At 40.0% G+C, this 18,868-nt stretch overlaps 2 protein-coding genes across 13 annotated transcripts in view; one reads left to right on the forward strand and one right to left on the reverse strand.

Annotated features, from left to right (window-relative positions):
- Positions 1–15,493, forward strand: part of SNX10 (sorting nexin 10) — a 75,128-nt gene extending 59,635 nt beyond the window's left edge. For all 12 annotated transcript variants that reach the window (XM_025993102.2, XM_072764591.1, XM_072764593.1 and 9 more), the window contains 5 exons: positions 1,254–1,340; positions 5,334–5,434; positions 5,840–5,938; positions 13,018–13,230; positions 13,686–15,493. In XM_025993102.2, the coding sequence (XP_025848887.1) occupies positions 1,254–1,340; positions 5,334–5,434; positions 5,840–5,938; positions 13,018–13,230; positions 13,686–13,767 (582 nt within the window). In that variant the 3' untranslated portion in view covers positions 13,768–15,493. The remainder of the gene's footprint in view (positions 1–1,253; positions 1,341–5,333; positions 5,435–5,839; positions 5,939–13,017; positions 13,231–13,685) is intronic.
- On the reverse strand, positions 12,570–18,342 carry LOC140599738 (uncharacterized). The gene is made up of 2 exons (XM_072764588.1): positions 17,688–18,342; positions 12,570–17,566 (listed from the first exon to the last, which is right to left on the reverse strand). Exons 1-2 carry the CDS (start codon positions 18,141–18,143, stop codon positions 17,315–17,317), a joined length of 708 nt encoding a protein of 235 aa, XP_072620689.1. The 5' UTR covers positions 18,144–18,342; the 3' UTR covers positions 12,570–17,314.
- Positions 18,343–18,868: the final 526 nt, after the last annotated feature.

Here is an 18,868-nt window from a genome sequence, read left to right on the forward strand (position 1 = left end):
TGCTCCTCCCTCTGCCTGTGTCTCTGCCTCTCTCTCTCTGTGTCTCTCATGAATAAATAAATAAAATCTTTAAAAAAAATAAAAATAAAATCTTAAAAAAAAAAATTCAGGGTGCCTGGCCAGTTCAGTCAGTGGAGCGTGGAATTTTCGATCTTGGGGTGTTGGGTTTGAGCCCCATGCTGGGTGTAGAGATTACTGAAAGGTAAAATCTTTAGGCATGCCTGGGTGGTTCATTTGGTTTAGTGTCCAACTCTTGATTTCGTAGGTCATGACCTCAGGCTCATGGGATTGAGCCCCACTGGGGCTCTGCATTCAGCTGGGAAATTTTCTGTCCCTCTCCCTGTGTTCTTTCCCCCACTCATGCTTACTTTCTCTCTCACTCTCTGTCTCAAATAAATAAATAAAATCTTTAAAATAATAATAAAATAATAAAATAATTCATTTAGCAAATTTATGATCACCAAGTGGGTATAACTTACTTTAAAATTTATTGTGCCAAACATAATAATTGCTTGTTGTACGTGATTTCATATTTTTAAACTAAGCTTATGTAGTAAAGGGCACTTTTTGGAAAGTATGTGTTTTAAATTTTATTTCCAATTCTTACTATATTTAAAAAGGAACAAGATTACCTACCGTGTATTTTTTTAACATTGCTAACTTTTATCTATAACATGAGGTTATGAAGACGAAATGATTCACCAAATGGAAAAATATATTTTAAAAATAAAAAAGTATTGAGTAAAAGGTGTTTATCTTTTTTATTAATTAGTTATTGCTGCTTAATCTCATGAAGCTGGGCTGCATACATGAAGTCATTTTCATCTTCCATTGCTTACTTCACATGATCTTCACTAGTTTTTTATATTTTATTCTAGGGAGTGACTTAGTTTTAATGTAGAGGGATGAAGAAAGTAAGAAATGGCCGCTTTTATGATTTGAGAAAACCCTGAACATACTTTTCATGATTAAAAATGAAAAATCAGTTTTCGAGTATATTTTCTTGTCATTATATAACCTGTAAGACTATAAGGACACCCAGCTTGGTTTTGCATCATTTTGAAAATTCCATTTGTGGCAGAAGTACTTTTGGACTTCCTGTGGTGCTTGATTCATTAACCTTACTTCTTGTTTTTTTAAGAATTAACGACCACGGCTCATTTCAGTTTTGTTTTGGTAGCATCACTTCCCTCTGCTCTTTCCAGACCTCCTTGCGATTCTGAAACATCTCTTTTTTTATGATGCCTTTACAGGAGTTTGTAAGCGTCTGGGTTCGAGATCCTCGGATTCAGAAAGAGGACTTTTGGCATTCTTATATTGACTATGAGATATGTATTCATGTAAGTATGCAGTCAAGAGTCTACAGAGATCATAGTAATTTTTAGGTATACATCTTAAGGGGCACTGTTGTACTAAAAATTGAAATCTGTAAAAATTTTCCTAACTCAAAGAGTGGAATTTGAATGATGACAAGTAATGCCTGTATCTCCAACAGGGTAGTCAGATGGCTCCTAAAGCTGGGAAATTACTCCTTTGAGTTCCTTATTGTATCTTTACTAATATTAATATTTTGATGTTTATTGCCTACATGTATGAATATGTGAATACATCTAAAATTCACCATTAAAGAGTATTTATAGCTCATTAATGGTATTTCTTTAAGATTTGTTATAGCATATTTCTGTGTAATACATTACCTGATAAATCTTAGGTTTTGAGAGATATAGAGTTCTCTGAAAAACTTATGTGCTGTGGTTTTATATGTAGAATAAGGAAGAGGAAATGAATACGTGCAATTATTTTGCCTTAATCTAGATTCTGAGTAATTAACATAAGTAAATAACTAGAAATGATGTATTTTATTTGGAAATAATACTTTATTATAATCTCTTGGATAATGTTGTGTGGTGTGTGGCCTTCTACGATCATCTTCAACAGCTAACTTTTTTTGTAGAGAGCCAGGTAGCAAATGTTTTCAGCTTTGTGGGCCAAACATTCTCTGTTGAATCTACTCAATTCCGCTCTTGAGGTGAAAGCAGCCATGCACAGTATGTAAATGAGTACCTGTAATTGTGTTCCAATAAAAATTTGCAAAGACAAGTGGCAGGCTGGATATGGCCCACAGGTTATAGTTTATTGGCCCTTATCATGGAGATGTCACTTTCCCCATCAGATTTAGTCCAGAATTCTCTTGGGAACATAGAAACAGGCTCAGATTTTATCTGTGACTATATAGTTCAAATGAAGTAAAATTTAGCCACCTTTAATTTTCCCATTGTAAATAATTAACCTGGTATATTGGACACCCAAGCATCAGCCATAAAACTTTTTTTCCCCTCCTTTCTTCCCTTTTTTTTTCTTCCCAAGTTCCCCAACTTAGAAAATATAGTAAAAACTCAGAACTGGTTTTTTTTTTTTTTTTTTTTAAGTTTTTGGTGGTGGTGGTTGTTGTTTTGTGTTTTTTTAGAACTACTTTTTATTGATTGTGTTGAAGGTCACTGCCAGGGTATGCCTTGTATTTTGATTTTGTTTTGGTTTTACTCCTAAAGTCACACCAGATATGGATTCTGTGTAGAAAACTATAACATGAGTATGTAAGACTAAGCATTTGAAAATGAAATGAAATTCTCTAGTTACCTTTTTAAATTCCTCTAAAAAATATGTGGATCCTTATCACTCTTTATGGTAGACATGAAATTTAATTATCCTCAGAGAGTAAATGAAAGCATAGATTTTTCTCTGCTACATAAATAGCTTGAGGGGAATTCAGAAATGTCTGTCTCAAGCCAGAAATGATAGGTTCCACAAGTATTATTTGATGGTTTTCTGGCATTCTGCTGAAATGCTAATAAATTGACATTGTATAAATCTTGGCTTGGTAGATAGCAGAAATAAGCAAATAGATTTAGAGGAGCTTAATAAATAAGTGATCTCAACATATTCTGGTCTGAACTGTCCATACTTGTTTATGATTAGGAATGGGTGGGAGGGCCTGGAGGGCTCTTGTCAGCCTCCCTCAGATGCTATACCCATAGAGTTTTGCAGGTAGAGAAGCTGGTGGTTAACCCTTTTAAATTAACCTCAAAGGATACCAGGTGACTCTGGCATCTTAGCATTTATTTGGAATTTTAAACTAGTGGACTATATATATTCTCCTGACCTTGCCCTGCAAATGAAGGATTTATGAGTGGACCTCTGTCTGGTATAGGTACCAGATGGATCTTCAGTCAACATCCATGACATTGACGTCCATAGTAATTCAGAACAGAGAAATGAAAGGGAGTTGAAATTGACTCAGTTGTAGGTGAGGCATCAGGAGTCCCTGCAGTGGCCTGGTCCTCTCTGGGGAGGGAGCACTGAGAAGATATCTGCCCAGGCCTTGTGAGGGCCTCGTTCTGGTGTAAATGGTCTGCTGTCACTTGATCACTTTATAGAGTGAGGCCCTGGTGTGCTTTGAAATCCACGCACAGATTGTGCCACAAACTCCATCTGGTATGTTTTGCTGCCATATTGTCAAAAGTGATGGGGTTTAGACCAGTAGTTACTTTGGGGACAGATGTCTTAACCCCTCTGCCTTTTGAGGCTTTCCGAACTTTATCAAGTTCAGGAGTATGAGGAACCATGCCATACATTTCATAGGAACAGTTTAAGAACTCAGGCACATAATCACTTACGTTTGCCAAGGAAAACAAGTGCTGGGTGCTTATTAAGTGGTAGAATGATAATAATCTTGAGAGAATATAAATCTTTGGGGCAAACAGTTTTTTCATTTGGCAATGTAAAGATTATGAAATAGAATTTTGAAATAAATACAGAGAATAGAGATCTTACAACACCAATAGACAGATATTTGCCAGTCTCTTGTTTATAGAAAGGAGAAAGGAGAAACACTTGTATTTACCAGTCTTGGGTTTACCTGAAGGAGAAGCATTGCTGTTTTGCTTAGGATGGGGATTCCATGGGTCACTTTTTCGAAGTCTACTTTACGGTAGCTGGAAGGACACCCAACATGTATTATCTATTAATAATATTTATAGATAACATTTGCCAGGTACTTATCTCACTCCTTACAACCACCCTGTGAAATAGGTACGTACTACTTGGTCCCCATTTTACCATTTGGTAAACTGGAGTTGAAGTGATTTGTCCCATGGCAGAGTGGGACTGGTTTGCAGGTTCCCCACGTAGATGTTTGTCCCCATGCACTGAATGCCTCACTCTACCTTGCATGTCTAGTAGAGGAGACTGCTGTTTTAAAAGCAATTTCAGTATAGCCCAGGGACCCTCTACACCTGGGGGTCACAGGACGAAGAGCTCCCCACTGTCTAGACAGGCAGCCCAGCTCTGACTTCCCCCGGGGCTGTGTAGACCCCACCCACAGGGGCCAGTACAGATGCTATGGTGAACACAAACTCTCCTCCACATGATCAGCCCCAGGTACCCCCCGTCCCAAGACATCCTGATCACAGCCACAAACAACCAAGATTACACAGTGGAGAATCCCATCCGGGTGGGCATGCCTACCTTGATCCTCCTGATGGTTCTCAGGGGGCTGCTGCTTCAAGCTCAGTAGTCAGAGAAGACCCCAAGATGCAGACATGAGATAAACATAAGGGAGAGAAGACCCACCATTCAGCAAGTTAGAACATTGGAAGTAAAATTCATGATACCAATAGGTTCTGGAAGAAAATCGGCATAAGTTGGGGAAACAGTTTGTTGAGGATGTTCAGAGTATAAACCGTTTGGGTGCAGGGAAATGTCTGGATTGGTGCTGTAGCAGCTCTTTTGTGATTAAACTATGGTAATTTCAGCCCCCCCCCCCCAATGATTTCAGGATGCCTGGTGATTTGTGTGATCTGTACCGATGGCCATATCAAGGATATGACGGCTTCTTGCATCATGTCAAGGGCTGTAAGAATGTGTCTCTCATTCCCAAAGGTCTTTTGCAGCTACACACACGGATGGATGGATGGTGTTAAAATGAAAGGATGACCCTGAGTTTTTATTGGTCACTTAGACTTCAGGATTTGTTTAATTTTTATGATTCATCTTTGATAGCAGTGCTAATAGGTGAGCAAGAGGCTGCCTCAGGACTCAGGGAGTTGGTGGGGTCATGCCTCGCCCCAGGATGACACTGTCATCCCAGCTGTCTTCAACAATGTTATATTGGTGGGTTTTGTGCAAGATGGGAGTCTAGCATAAATGCCAATGTATTTTTGGTTTTAAAAAATCCTATTAAAAATGTATATGGGTGCATATAGTAAGTTAGAGATGCAAGAAAAAACTTTTTTTTTCCTTAAGGAAAGCTTATATGTGTCTTTTTCTTGAAACAGACCAATAGCATGTGTTTTACAATGAAAACATCCTGTGTGCGAAGAAGATACAGAGAATTTGTGTGGCTGAGGCAGAGACTCCAAAGTAATGCACTGCTAGTGTAAGTGATTTAAATAAGTGATATTGAGGAGACTTTATTATTACATTCAATATTTTAAAATTTGTTGTGCAGTAGGCGACATAGTACGTAGGCTTTTTTCTTGCTTGCAGTATATTAGCTTTAGCTAGTTCTGTGGTTACTGCATCTGAATTCAAAATTTACCACTTAAATTTCCTCAACTTGATAAGTACTGGCCATGGAAGGCCTCAGAAATGTTTAAAAATGGGGTTTTCTTTAACTTAATTAATTTTCTCATACCCTTATTATAGAACTATAATAACATATGTGACATAAGATACATATACAACTATATGATAGTTACATGATAATTATCACATATAATTTGCTTTCACCAAACCACCTTGATTTGATGATTAAAAACTTTTTTTTTTTCTTTCTCGTAAGACAACTGCCAGAACTTCCATCTAAAAACCTATTTTTCAACATGAATAATCGCCAGCATGTAGATCAGCGGCGTCAGGGTTTGGAGGATTTCCTCAGAAAGTAAGTGCACAGAAACTCTTGTGGCCAGATGGGAGTTGTGAGCAAAGTGCTTTGCAACAGTCAAGTGTCCTATAATTATGTGGGGGGGAAATATGACTCTTCTGAAATGCTAATGATAATAATCTAGGGCCAGGCTCAGTAGTTCATTTCCTATATTAGAGCTCCATCTTGTGGCTCCCAACATATGGTACACATCCCAGACCACATCTTCCAGAAGGAAAACAATGGCTAATTGAGTCACATAATAAATCTGTGGTCCCTGCAGCTGTAAAGCAGAGCCAAATTACTTGGGGAGTTTAGCTGGCAAAAGGAAAATTTGCCAAGAGGCAAAAGTGCTTTATTAAAAAGGTATTTCTTAAAAACTGTCTTTATTTACATTTTATTTATTTATTTATTTATTTATTTATTTATTTATTTATTTATTTATTTATATTTATTTGTTATTTACAACATATTAGGATTGACCAAAAAGCAGCTCCATGATGGGCTGCTAATTAATCGTTTCTGGGCTCTTCTAAAGAAAGGGTTTAACTGTATTCTTTTGGAGAGAATGTTTATTAGGGAGTATTTATTGGTGTTTGAATAATCTTGGTTACTAACCCTGGGCTCTTTGGTGATGGTAGTTACTGCAGTTAAAGTGACTTGAATTTGCATTACTGTAATTTAGTTTCTCTTTTTTTCCCCATTCTGGAATGCTAGAATGCCCATCCCGTGAAACAGCACATTGATTTATACTCAGACACTGAGGCCAGACTCCCTGGGTTCAAATCTTGGCCCTGCTACTTATTAGCCAGGGATGTGGACAAGTCTTTTACCTCCTCTGTGCTTGTGTTTTTCCATCTATAAAACGGGGTTAATAATAGTATGTACTTTGTAAAGTTGTCGAGAGGATTAGGTGAGTTAATGAACGTAAAGCGCTCACAACAGTTCTACATGTAATGTGTGGTATTGGTCGTTATTATTTTAATCCACTTAGACATGAAATTAGCTTTGAGCTAATTTTTCTAACTTCCTATTTTATAGATAAGGAAATAGGCTGAGTCCTATGACTATTAGTGGCAGGGCCTAGTTTCCTAAGCTCCCTCTCTTTTTCCATTGACTTCAGGATCTGAACTAATCTCCTTTGGAGTTCACTACACAATACCTTAGAGCTAGCCTGAAATAACATACTGCCTTCTCCCCATATGGCTCACTCATAAAGGGTTTGGATATTAAGTATGCACATGAATATTAATATTTATTTCAATTAGGTTGATATAGTGTCTTTCTTTGGAAGGGGTCATGGAGACATATAGAAACGTGCGAGATTATAAATTGAGGGAGGGCCAGAAAGGAAAAGGAAGCCAGAGGAATAAAAATGACAAGACACCAGAAGAACCCATTAAGTGAGCCAAGTCCTCAGGAGCCATTACGGGGGTATTCTTTTGGGTATCACAGGCATGGAGAACAAAGACCTGGTCAAGTCTTTTCTGCCCATTCCCTTGGGGGGAGACAGCTCTGATTTTAATTGCTGCCTCTATGAGACCCAGGACCCAGGTGGCTGATGGCGTCTCCCTTAAGATGTGGCTTCAGTGGTTCAAGTTTGCCGAGTGGGCTGTCAGTGCAGACGCTGCTCGGGGAGCTGCAGACTGGCGGTCGGCAGTGAGGCCTGGACAGGGACAGGCAAATCCTGTGGTCCCTGTCAGCGCTGGGAAGCTGCTTGTCTTCTGTAGAGGAGTCTCCTGATTGGAGGTCAAAGGACAGCATGTGTCCCGGTATTTATATTGTGAGTTCAGCACAGGGCATGTGTTTCTGACCAGGAATCACTTCACTATTTTGACTACGACCTTTCCTTCCCCAGTTGATCTACCAAATTGATGCCTGAGTGAGTGTGACTTGGCTGCAGAGGAGTTAATGCTCGTGCCTGGTGGTTTTTGCATCCTGTGTCATTTGGCTGCTTGCTGATTGAATGTGATGCAGTCCTCCTAGCAGGGGGTGTCCTGGAGCAAGAGCATGGGAAGCTGGGTTCCATGTCTCCCATGAATTGCAGCTTCTCAATTTTTTCTGGCTCTCCAACCTTGGAAAAATCAGTTAATTCTCATGTGCCCTGGTTTGCTCTAAAGGGTGTGATAATGTAGCACAAAACACTGCTTGACCTCATTGGTTGTGTCATTAGGATGATGCATTTTGGAAAGGCCTCTGATAACCTGTTCGTCAAGTGTCTACTTTGGGCCAGCCTGGGTACTGGGCAGATGGGACAACAATCCTTCTCCTCTTGAAGCACCCATTCCGGTGGGAAAGTGCTGTGTACCTATCAGGGGATCACTAGGTTCCTTAAAATTGGATCCGGATTATCATCCAGAAGTCTAGTCATAGAACAGACACCACGTTCTCTTGTGTTATTTGTTCCACAATTAGTATGTGAATATTAGTCTCCAAGCTGATGAGTTTCACATTAAAAATGAAAGCCGGTGCTTCTACATGGTATGAACCTGAAGGAAGCAAGGAGTCGATGATAACACACGGTTGGATTCAAGCCTGACCTAGGTGTCCTTGACACTGGGGCTCCTCTTGATCCTCCTCACCCTCAGATTCTGATGCAGAGCTCTCCTGTCTCTGTCTGGTTTGTGTAGAAGTAGTAGCCTTCCAGGTCCTGGCCCCTGGAATCCCCTCAGCCCAGGCCCACTCTGGGAAACCTTTTCCGCACTGTGTCCTGACCCCAGCTGGACATCCCCTGGGGCCCCACTGGCTACCCGTTTAAGTAAGGCCACTGTCAATAGCCTGCACTTTGTGTGTGTGTGTGTTTTTTTTTTGTAGAGTGCTTTTAGGAACTTGAGAGGGAAGACACCAGAGCAATATAATGTGAAATATGCTTGTGTTGTAGATTTTTACTTTATTATTATTATTATTTTTTATGTTGTAGATTTTTAGCATGTATTTTAATTTTTATTATTTTCAAAAAGATTTTATTTGTTTGACACAGAGCAGGTGCACCAGTAGGGGGAGGGGTAGAGGGAGCAGGAGAAGCAGACTACCCCCTGAGCTGGGAGCCTGATGTGGGGCTCCATCCCAGGACCCTGGGATCATGACCTGAGCCGAAGGTGAACACTTAACTGACTGAGCCACCCAGGCGCCTCTAGCATGTATTTTTAAAATCTGGTTTTTATGGAGGTTTTGAAGTTATAAACCAAGAACACTATATATGTTCACACCCTTTGAAACCAAAATGCTGCTGTCTTTGTGCATATGTGCACATATAAGTATATATATATGTTTTTTCATCTTGAGGTGAAATCATACATCTTTAATAACAAAGTACGTATCCAGGCTAGCCTTTATGAAGGAACTGGGAAGTTGTTTCTTTGACTAGGTGCCAAATAATAATAAGTTGTACCATTTATTGAACACTTGCTCTGTGTTTAGCTTTACATGTTTTATCTCAGTTCTTACAATAATATTAGGAATTGGGTGTCATCTCAATTTTATAGACAAGGAAATTATAGGAATGGTGGAGACATCATATGAATTCCAGGAACTGGCAAGTTTATAATTAGTGGAACTCTTAAATGCTGGCTAAATTTGGCCAGTATAATTGTGACATATTTCAGATATATTTATTTTCTCTCAATCTTGGGTATCATCTTCTTTTTTGGACTCCTCCCCACCCCTCTGGCTAATTATAAATTGTAAGTCACTTCTATTAATAGTCATAGAAAAAGAAAGTTATAGACTAAAATTATAAACTGTTGGTAAGTAACCAACTATAAACATGGCAGTCCTAGTAATTTTTTATGTTTGCTTCATACCACGAATGGGAGCCAGCTTTCCTTCTTTATTGAATTAATCTCATTAATATAACTACATGTCCCTTACAGTGTAAACTTCTGTATTAGAATTTTATATTTCTTAAAAATTTAAGGAATATTAGAGTTTTTACAAAAGGATACCATGGAAAGACTAGTTTTACACACACACACACATACACACACACACTTTTTATAAATCTTTGTGTTCAATAGAGGGCACCATAGCACAGATCATGAATGTCTTCAGTGAGGATTTGTAGGTTTTATTTATTTTTTCTCCTGGTAAGAGGTAAACAGGCTGAATTAATTTTTTCCCCTTACATCCCACTGCTAACCTTCCATACTCTATACACATGTGTATATATCATTATATTGGGTTCAGTAGACAGGGCATCCTTAGTTAGGATTAAGTGGTTTTGCATAGCTATATATTGTTCCCAGCTGGACCAGTATATAATACACCTAATAAAATCATGCTGAAGAAAACCAGATTTTCAACTGTGTCCAGTTCAAGGGAAAAACAGGATTTGCTTTGTTTAGTTTAAAGTTGTTTTGGGGAAAGGAATAACTTTTGACTCATGTTGTAAATATCTTTTCAGAAATTTCTTTAAAATTTCAGAGACTTTTTTTTTGCTGCTTTTATAAAGGCTTGAAAATTATATACATTTATTTTTATGGAAGCTTATAAAGATGACATTTTATTGACGGTTTTACAAAGTACTCTTTGTATTAAGTTTGAAGTTGATTTTCTGCTATTAGATTTGTTTGTGGAAAATGTGGCACAAATATGACTACAGTAAAAATAGGATTTAATATTATGATGGTGGCAGTCACAACATTCTCTGAAATACCAGATACTACTTAAAATGAATGAGCTACGCTCACCAAACCAGATGGGAAAATATTTACAAAATCTGGTATTTTTAATTGTGAAATGAAATACCTGAGAGTAAAAATCATAAATATGTTCAAAATTTCTTTTGCTTATTTAAAACCCATACCCACGGAGCACGGCCACGTAAATTTAGCCAGCCAGGCAGAGGGCATTCCAATAACCAAACTGTGCCTAGTGGGTGTCCTGTTTTGTGAGTCCAGGGCCATGTAGTGTTCAGATCCTGCCTCCCTGGGAGCGGGGGTCACGTCTCCCACTTCAGAATCATGAGCTGGGTGTGTGCAGGCTCCCTCTTGCTTTTCACCAGCATGCCCTCCAGATGGCAGTAATAAGCAGAAAAGAAAACACTGGGAAATAATGAGTCTAATGTACAGTAAAATTGGAAATTGAATTATAGCTCAAGAAAAAGGACAGTAGCCTTGAGGTCCCGATCAACCTGGACTCTGATCACTTTTGTTTGCTGCACCCATGTGTTAGGTTACTAGCAAGTTAATAACCGCGCGTGAGCAGTTCAAGGCTCAGTAGAATTGCTTTAGACATGAAATAAAGCTAAAATGAATTTGTGTCCAATATCATTGGCATTAGTGCTCATTACTTTTGTGGTGTAATGCCTCGAACCATCTAAAATCAATTTTAAAGATTACCTATTATTTTATAAAGAAAATAAAACACATTTCCAACAGAAATAAAGCAGTGAGTATAATCCTATGAGCAGTTCCTTGTACCGTGGCTGGCAGGAAGACCACTGACAGGCAGACACAGGAAACTCTGTGCAAACGGCGAGCACAAGTTAATATTAATGGGTCGTTGCCATATAAATCCTCTCTTGAAGTATTTAAAACAAGAGTGGTAAACATTTGTAAATGTAGAAAATAAATCTCAAAAAGTAGTAAAAGGGATTTACTACTTTACTACTTGTACTTGGTAAATTAATCTTCATCATGTGATATGGTCATCTTCTGGGAGAAGCCAGGGCAGAGGACACGGAGGGGAGGGGAAGTACTTAGCTGCTTTGCTTGAGATTTTGCCCTTTTAAAAGGCACAAAGGTTTTACTTTTCCTTTTAGTAGGCCTGTAAAAATATTTTCCCAAGCTACATTGGTAAGCCTGTTGAAGCTAGATTTTTGGTTTTCATACTCTACGTGTTTAGACTTTTGCCTTCTTGAAGAAAAGGACTCTGTTTTATTTTGGAGGAAAGGAAATCTTCTAATGACCTTGAGTTTTAAGCACATTGACACAAATGTCCAAAAAAGATATGCTTTCCTAATTATTTGTGTAAAAATGCAGAAGATAAGGTAAGGTTCATTTGGTCTGACATACATGATCTGGTTTTCATAGAGCTCTCTATGCAAAATCCTGTGTTGGGCAAAATTATACTCCGGTTTTAGTGTTTTAGTTTTGTCCCCTCTATCTGGTCTGAGTGCCCGGTATTATATAATTATTGAACTATTTATAGAGACTAAATTATTGTATATCAAGTTCTTTCCTAAAATGGTAAAACCAGTTTTAGTTTAAAAATAAGGGTGTACTTTGACTTAATTTCCTGTTCGAAGACATGCAGGTCAGAAAAAAAAAATACCACATTCGGTGATAATATGATTTTGAGCCGGTACAGATTTGTTGGACTTGTTTTTAGCTTTCCCTGGAGTTCTGATGCACTCACTGGTTGAAATCTGTACTCTCTGTAAACTTTGACCTTGAATGTGGGAAGGCTAATAAGTACTTATCACAAAATTATCATATTTTAAGTATATATATGGTAAAATTGGCTGGGAGTAATTTTATTTGGTGGCTTATTTTAACGACATAGAAACACAGTGCCACCGAAGATTATGGAGAAATTTTTAGTTAGTCTTAGGTATTCAAAAAAAAGCCACTTCTCAGCTTAGCCCTTGTAAACATGTACCTAAGCATACTTGTAAAGTTTTAAAATATAAGACATGCTGAGAAATATATTGACTTTTTAATACAATTTTTAATAGTCGTTGAAAGTTTTGATGTTTCATGACAGCCTAGCCCATAAAGATCACAGAATAGACGTACTGGTTGGCAGTAAATTTTTTTTTTTAAGGAAAATAAATTTCTAGGAGTATAAGCAAAATCTTTCCATAATTAATCCACATGGTCATAACAGATGGTTAAATTGAAGAAATGTCCTTGAAGTTATTCTTTTAACAGATGTTCTTAACTATTAGCTTCATGTTTTTACCCACCTAAATTTCCAAATAATTGAATAAAAGTTAACATATGCTTTCATCCTTTTAATAGGCAGTGTCTTTAATTGATGCAAAGTTTGCCATAGTGAAGAGATTACTTCAGTGGCACATTTTTAGCGTTTCTCTCTGTCCTACCCTCTGTCCATCCCTGGTCACCGATCATTTCTCCTTTTTCCCTTTTACATAGAGTCCTACAGAACGCACTCCTGCTCTCGGATAGCTGCCTTCACCTCTTCTTGCAGAGCCACTTGAATTCAGAAGACATTGAGGCTTGCGTTTCTGGGCAGACCAAGTACTCTGTAGAAGACGCGATTCACAAGTTTGCCTTGATGAACAGACGTTTCCCTGAAGAAGATGAAGAAGGAAAAAAAGAAAACGATATAGATTATGATTCAGAAAGGTATTTCCTTGCATTTCTATGTAATGTATATGTGTTTGCATAATACAGAGTGCACATATGCATGTGTATAGATATATCTACACACTTCACTTTTTTGTTGATGTAATACTAAGATAATGAAAAAATTAATTGACTGAGATTTTATTGAGCTGTGACAGCTCATCATAGTAGTCTTCACACACACCTCCACACTGAATTAATGAATGCAGTAGAAATTCAATTATCTGCATTCTGATTATGTGACTTTCATTTAGTCAGACTTGAATTATTCGCGTTTAAATTATCTAGCTAAAAAAATATCCAACTGCACTCCAAATGGCTAATTAAAAGTCCAAATTTCCTGTCTCTCTTTGTGACTGGAGATAATTAAAGTTCTCCTCTGTTACTCAGGCTTTGAGTGTGTTGTGAAAACCAATTTCCTCTTTTTATTATTTTCCCCCTCTCTTCTTTTCCAGTTCATCCTCTGGGTTTGGACACAGTAGTGATGACAGCAGTTCACATGGATGTACGATGAGCACAGCTCCACAGGAATCCTGAAAAATAATTCTAATGTTACCATCTTAGGAATAGCAAATTATGTCCACTCCTGGAGAAGAAAGCTTGCTAATATATCCTTACCTAGAGCTCACTGTCATGATATTAGGAATTTAAATTCTTAAAGACGCTGGGTTGTTTATTAGTGGTATTTTTATGTTGTGTCTTATTTTGGCTAAGCTCCTGTAAAAAGCTAAAGGCCTGTGAATGCAGTCTCTTATAGGCAAACATTATTGGTAAAATAAGATCCTGCCCTGGAATGAAATGATATATGCATTTAGAAAAATCTCCTTGGTTTTTACTGAATTTTAAAAGATAGGTATATAGGTAGCCTGCATTTAAATTCCAGACAGCACATTCCTTCTTGCATCAGTGGGACAGTGTTAGCATCAATACAGCCTGTATGATCTTAACCACGATGGAAATTGACAGCATAGACCAGGCCGCCTCTCTCAGACATGTGGCTGATATTTTGTGGGCACCCACCCCCTGCACTGGAGAAAAACACTTAGCTTTGCGCTGTTTGATTGGAATATTTTAAGAAGTTTCACCTTTCCAGTATTTTATTTCACATTTAGATGGAAAGTGTATCTTATGCATAGAGACATGTTAAAATAATGTTGATGTCTTACACAAAAACAGAAATAGTGTTAGTCATTTTGCTTATATTTGCAATATATGGATTCAGAAATACATTTTCATTATCCAGATTCACACATGGTTTCCGGAAACAAGTAGTTTGTTTTCATTATTGTTGTGCGATTAGAATTTACGGGTTAACTATTTATTTTCTGACTAAATGTGCAATTTCTTACCACTAGGTAACTTTCAGTGTCAGTGGTGGCTACTTGTCACTTATTTTTACGTTAGAAGTGGGATCTTATAAAAATTAGTAAATTTATCAGTAAATATTCCTGTGATTTAGAAAAGAATATCAACTTGCTAATTTAATTTTTTTTTTCATTTTTAAAAAGCCCCTTCTTTTAAAGCATCTACCTGAGGACTGGTATCATTTAATAAAATGTTGCCTTTTTTAGTGACTCAAAGAGAAAAGGTCTGAGATAAACTACAGTGAACTTCAAATTTCAGACGAGGCAGCATTTTCTTGAGATAAATATCCAAGTTTCTTTTTTGTTGAATGGTATGAAATATCTCTGAAACTACCGGGAAGATGTTTTTACAACACTGGAATAACTTGTTGCCTTTAATTAAATGTTACCTCACCTCATTTTATTTTAACTGGGAGTTTAAAAGTTACCATGTTATTAAAAAGTCTTTGAAATGCCGGTAACAAAGAACAGAAAAAAAATTAAATTTAGAATAAGAATGATCTCCTTAATTCTTCCTTCTTGTTTTTATTTGGTCTAAAACATTGAGCTTCTGTAAATATTGATTTAATGTATCTTGGATCTCATTACTTTATTCATCTAAGACTTATTATTTCAATACAGAGGAAAAAAAAGATTTAGCAACTTCTTTTTATCTTGCTAACATGTAAAGTTGGCCATCAAGTCATTTAAGAGCGATCCTTAGCTTGCTGGCAATATGTATTTGAATTCACATTATTTGTTTAAACAGCAGTTTTGAAAAGCATGTCAAGTGCCACCGATTGTCGTATTATTTTTAGATGATGTAACATAGCCATCAAAATTGATATTAAGTATGCCTAATACTGTGGTATGTAAACTTCACAAGATCATTGTTTTCACATTAAACGTGAAAAAATCAAGTTCAGTTTGTTGGATCACTTATTTTTATACAAGAGAATATATTTCTTCTAACACCTAAATAGGGGTGTTTCTGAATGAGCAGTAAATTTTAATGAGAAACTTTGGTAAGATTTGGTTTAATAGTCCCTATAGCTGTGCACAAGTGAAGCTTTTAGCCTCGGTTTGATGGTTGTGATATCTAAGCACTGGCTTCTTAAAACTCATTTTCTGCAGCTGAGATATTTAGGTGAACTTCAGCCCCCTGTGGCTTCCTTGCTTTGTTCTGGTCTCTTACTTTTCTCTGGCATATTTTTACAAAGCTTTCTTTAGGAAAAGAAAATAATTACTAAGTAACTAAATTAAATAGATGTTTATTTAAAACTATTTTTAGTGTAACTTAAATTTAAGGAATTCTAATCTTGGATGCTTTATGATTTACACGCAGCGACACTGTATTTCCCTGGCTAATTCTGAAAGGGTAAATGATTCACCTATAAAGCCAGTTTATGTGTATTGTTTGAGAACTGACTTTATGTATAACCCAGAGGTGTCAACAATGAAAATCAACAACCTGTTACTTAGGGCTTCTTTAAAGTCTCACTTGGAAGAAAGTGATTTAGATCGCAGTTAAAATTTCAAGTTTTAAAAATTACTAAGGAAAACCAGAAATGTTTGTCTTTAAGTAGTTATATCCCTTAAAATATTAAATATCTTGCAGGAGCTTTTCAAGCCTAATGCACATTTTATTGAATAATTAAATACAAGTGATATGCAATAACCTTACTGTAGTAAGGTAAAAGAATAAAATTTCTTTTATGGCTATTCAGAACATAAACAAATTCACTTAGTCTAGTCACAATTACTGTTATAGCCAACAGTAAATTGAATGTCATTGTGAACTCAGTTTGTTTTTTTGATGCCTTAAGGATTCATCGCTATTGAGCTGCTGTGGCACAAATAAGGTTTTCAGTATTTCAGCTAAAAAGGAGAAGACCCTTTTTCCACGAAGGGCCTCTACAGTTTTAAGACAAAAATAACAAGACAAAGGCTTATTCCGTTTCTAAAAAGTTTTCCTCCTAATATTTAAATCGCTTAGTCGATGTCCTGTGAATTCAATGTAGCATCTTTTCAATGGATAGAACCATTTATTTCAACATAATTCTGTTTTTGTTTGGAATACAGACCTTTTCCTACTTTATTATATATACACACACTTTCAAAAGGAAATGCCGTCTGAAATTAATTACTGCAACTTGACATTCAAAGCATAGACACAATGTCCTTTGCAAATAAAGGTCATAAGACATTAATACACTGTTAACAGGAAGTTCAAAAATTGTCGAAGAGTGTAAGCAACAATTTCTCTAAAACCTGAAACGTTTACAAAGGATCTCGCCTCTGCTCTTTGCCATATGCATCTCACAAACGAGTCCCCATTGTCCCTGTAAGTCAGACCCGATTGCTCTCCGCTCTTGTTGCAAACTTTTCCTACATCGTTACTATGAACAGCGCATTGGACACTAATTTATTTTAGCTGCGCAAACTCTTGGTAGTTAATGATCCCTTTTCTCTATCTCCAAAATCCCAAAGACTTCAAAAGGTCCAGAAGAGAAGAGGGGAGAAAAAAAAAAAAAAATTCAGCTACAATTTTCTGCTGCAAGGCAACTCTTAAAGACACTGTGCAAATGGCTTATGCTAAAGAGGAAAGTAGCCTTTCGCGCCCCCACCGAAGTGCAGCCTCATCCCAAACCCACGCCGCCGGCCTGGGGCGCCGCGGAGGCACAGCGCGGGCGGCGCTTGCGGTCGCGTGTGTCGCGCCGCTTCTTACCTCGGGGTCTTCTTTATAGCTGCGCCCCCTCCCCACCGGCGGCCGCGCTCCCGCCGCTGCAGCCTCGGCCGCCCGTTGGCTGCGGCGCCCCGGCGGCTCGCGCACACTCCCCCGCGCCGCGTCCCGCACACGCGCGCTCCCGCCTCCTCCCGCCCGGGCGCTCGGCCGGCGGCGGCTGCGGCGGCGACTGGCTGGCAGGTAGCGAGCCAGCCGGCCTCGGTCCGGTAACCCATGGCAACCGCCCTGGTAACCCATAGCAACTGCGCTGCGGAAAGAAAGAAGGGAAAAAAATAAAAAAAATAAAAAAAAAACCCGGGTGGAGGGGGGGGGGGGAAGCGGTGAGTGGGAACAACCACCGCAAAATGACAGCGATTTACAGCACAAACCTGCAGCGCCCTGTCCCCTGCCCCACCTGCTGCCAACGTGGGCAGCGCGAGGCCCCCTTCCCAAGGTGACAATGACAGCTCTGGCGGCCTGAAAAGTAGTAATACAACGGGAAGGCAGAGGGACCTCGCTGGGGCGGTGGGGATGGAGGTTGGTGTGGGAGGGAGCTTTGCCGAGCGGAGCCCTCCGCCACCCCCACTCCCGGGCCTCCGGGCGCAGTCGTCTCCTGGGGCCCCGCTGGGCCTGCGAGCCGCTCCGGTGGGCTCGGGGTCGGCCGCGCGGGAGCCCCGGGGAGGCGGCGGCGGCGGCGGCGGCGATGCTCGGTCTCGACCCGAGGCTTTGTTCTGCAGATGCTCGCGGCGCTGCGGCCCCCCGGCCCCGCCGGCCGGCGCGGGAGAGGCGGCGAGGCCTGGCGGGGGCGCCCCTGGGGCGCAGCCCGTGCGCCCCACATGGGTCATCTGCGCACGCACCGCGCCCAGTACTTAACCCCTTTTCCTCTCCAGTCTCCCCAGGACCTTAAAACCTGCGGGGCGGACGCGCCGTCGCCGGAGTTCGCCTCCTCCCGCGTGGAGAGGGAGGGGACAGTCGCGCTTGGCGGCGGGACGGGGCCTCGGGGTCGAAGCGCGTGCCTCCGGGTCCAGAAACGGGCCTGGGTCAGAGTTTAATGCCTGTGTGTGCCGGGGGGTGGAGACACAAATCCTCCCCGGCTTCGGGCCGCGGGCCCAGGAGCGCCGCTCGGTTCTCCGCCTGGGAAAAAAGGAGGCGCGCGGCGGGCGGCAAACCCGGTGCAAGGCCGCGGGAGGACAGCGGGGGGCGCTGCCGGGCCGGCGCTGCAAGGGCCGCTGCCGCCCGAGAAGGCGCCGCCGGGGGTGGGGGGTGGCTAGCGGTCCGCGGGGTGGAGTGGTGTTCGGGGCTCCCGGTGGAAGGAACCTGCGCCTCGCATAGATTAGGGGAGCGTCGCCTGCTCGCTCGTGTGTTCGCGGAACCTCCCAGCCCTCCACTCGAAGACGATGCGGGAACCAACCTGGGACTGGTTCCACTGGGTGCAGAGCACCTAAGCACACGCAAGTCCAACCCACCAGGACATGTCCTGGGGTGAAGACCGGCTGCCCCAGCTAGGAAGCTGCAAGTCCGCAGACCCAGGTCTAGTTCAAATGAACTGGGATTCCAAGCCCATTTTGAT

Source organism: Vulpes vulpes, chromosome 7, assembly GCF_048418805.1.
Source record: "Vulpes vulpes isolate BD-2025 chromosome 7, VulVul3, whole genome shotgun sequence".
Classification (NCBI taxonomy): Eukaryota; Metazoa; Chordata; class Mammalia; order Carnivora; family Canidae; genus Vulpes; species Vulpes vulpes.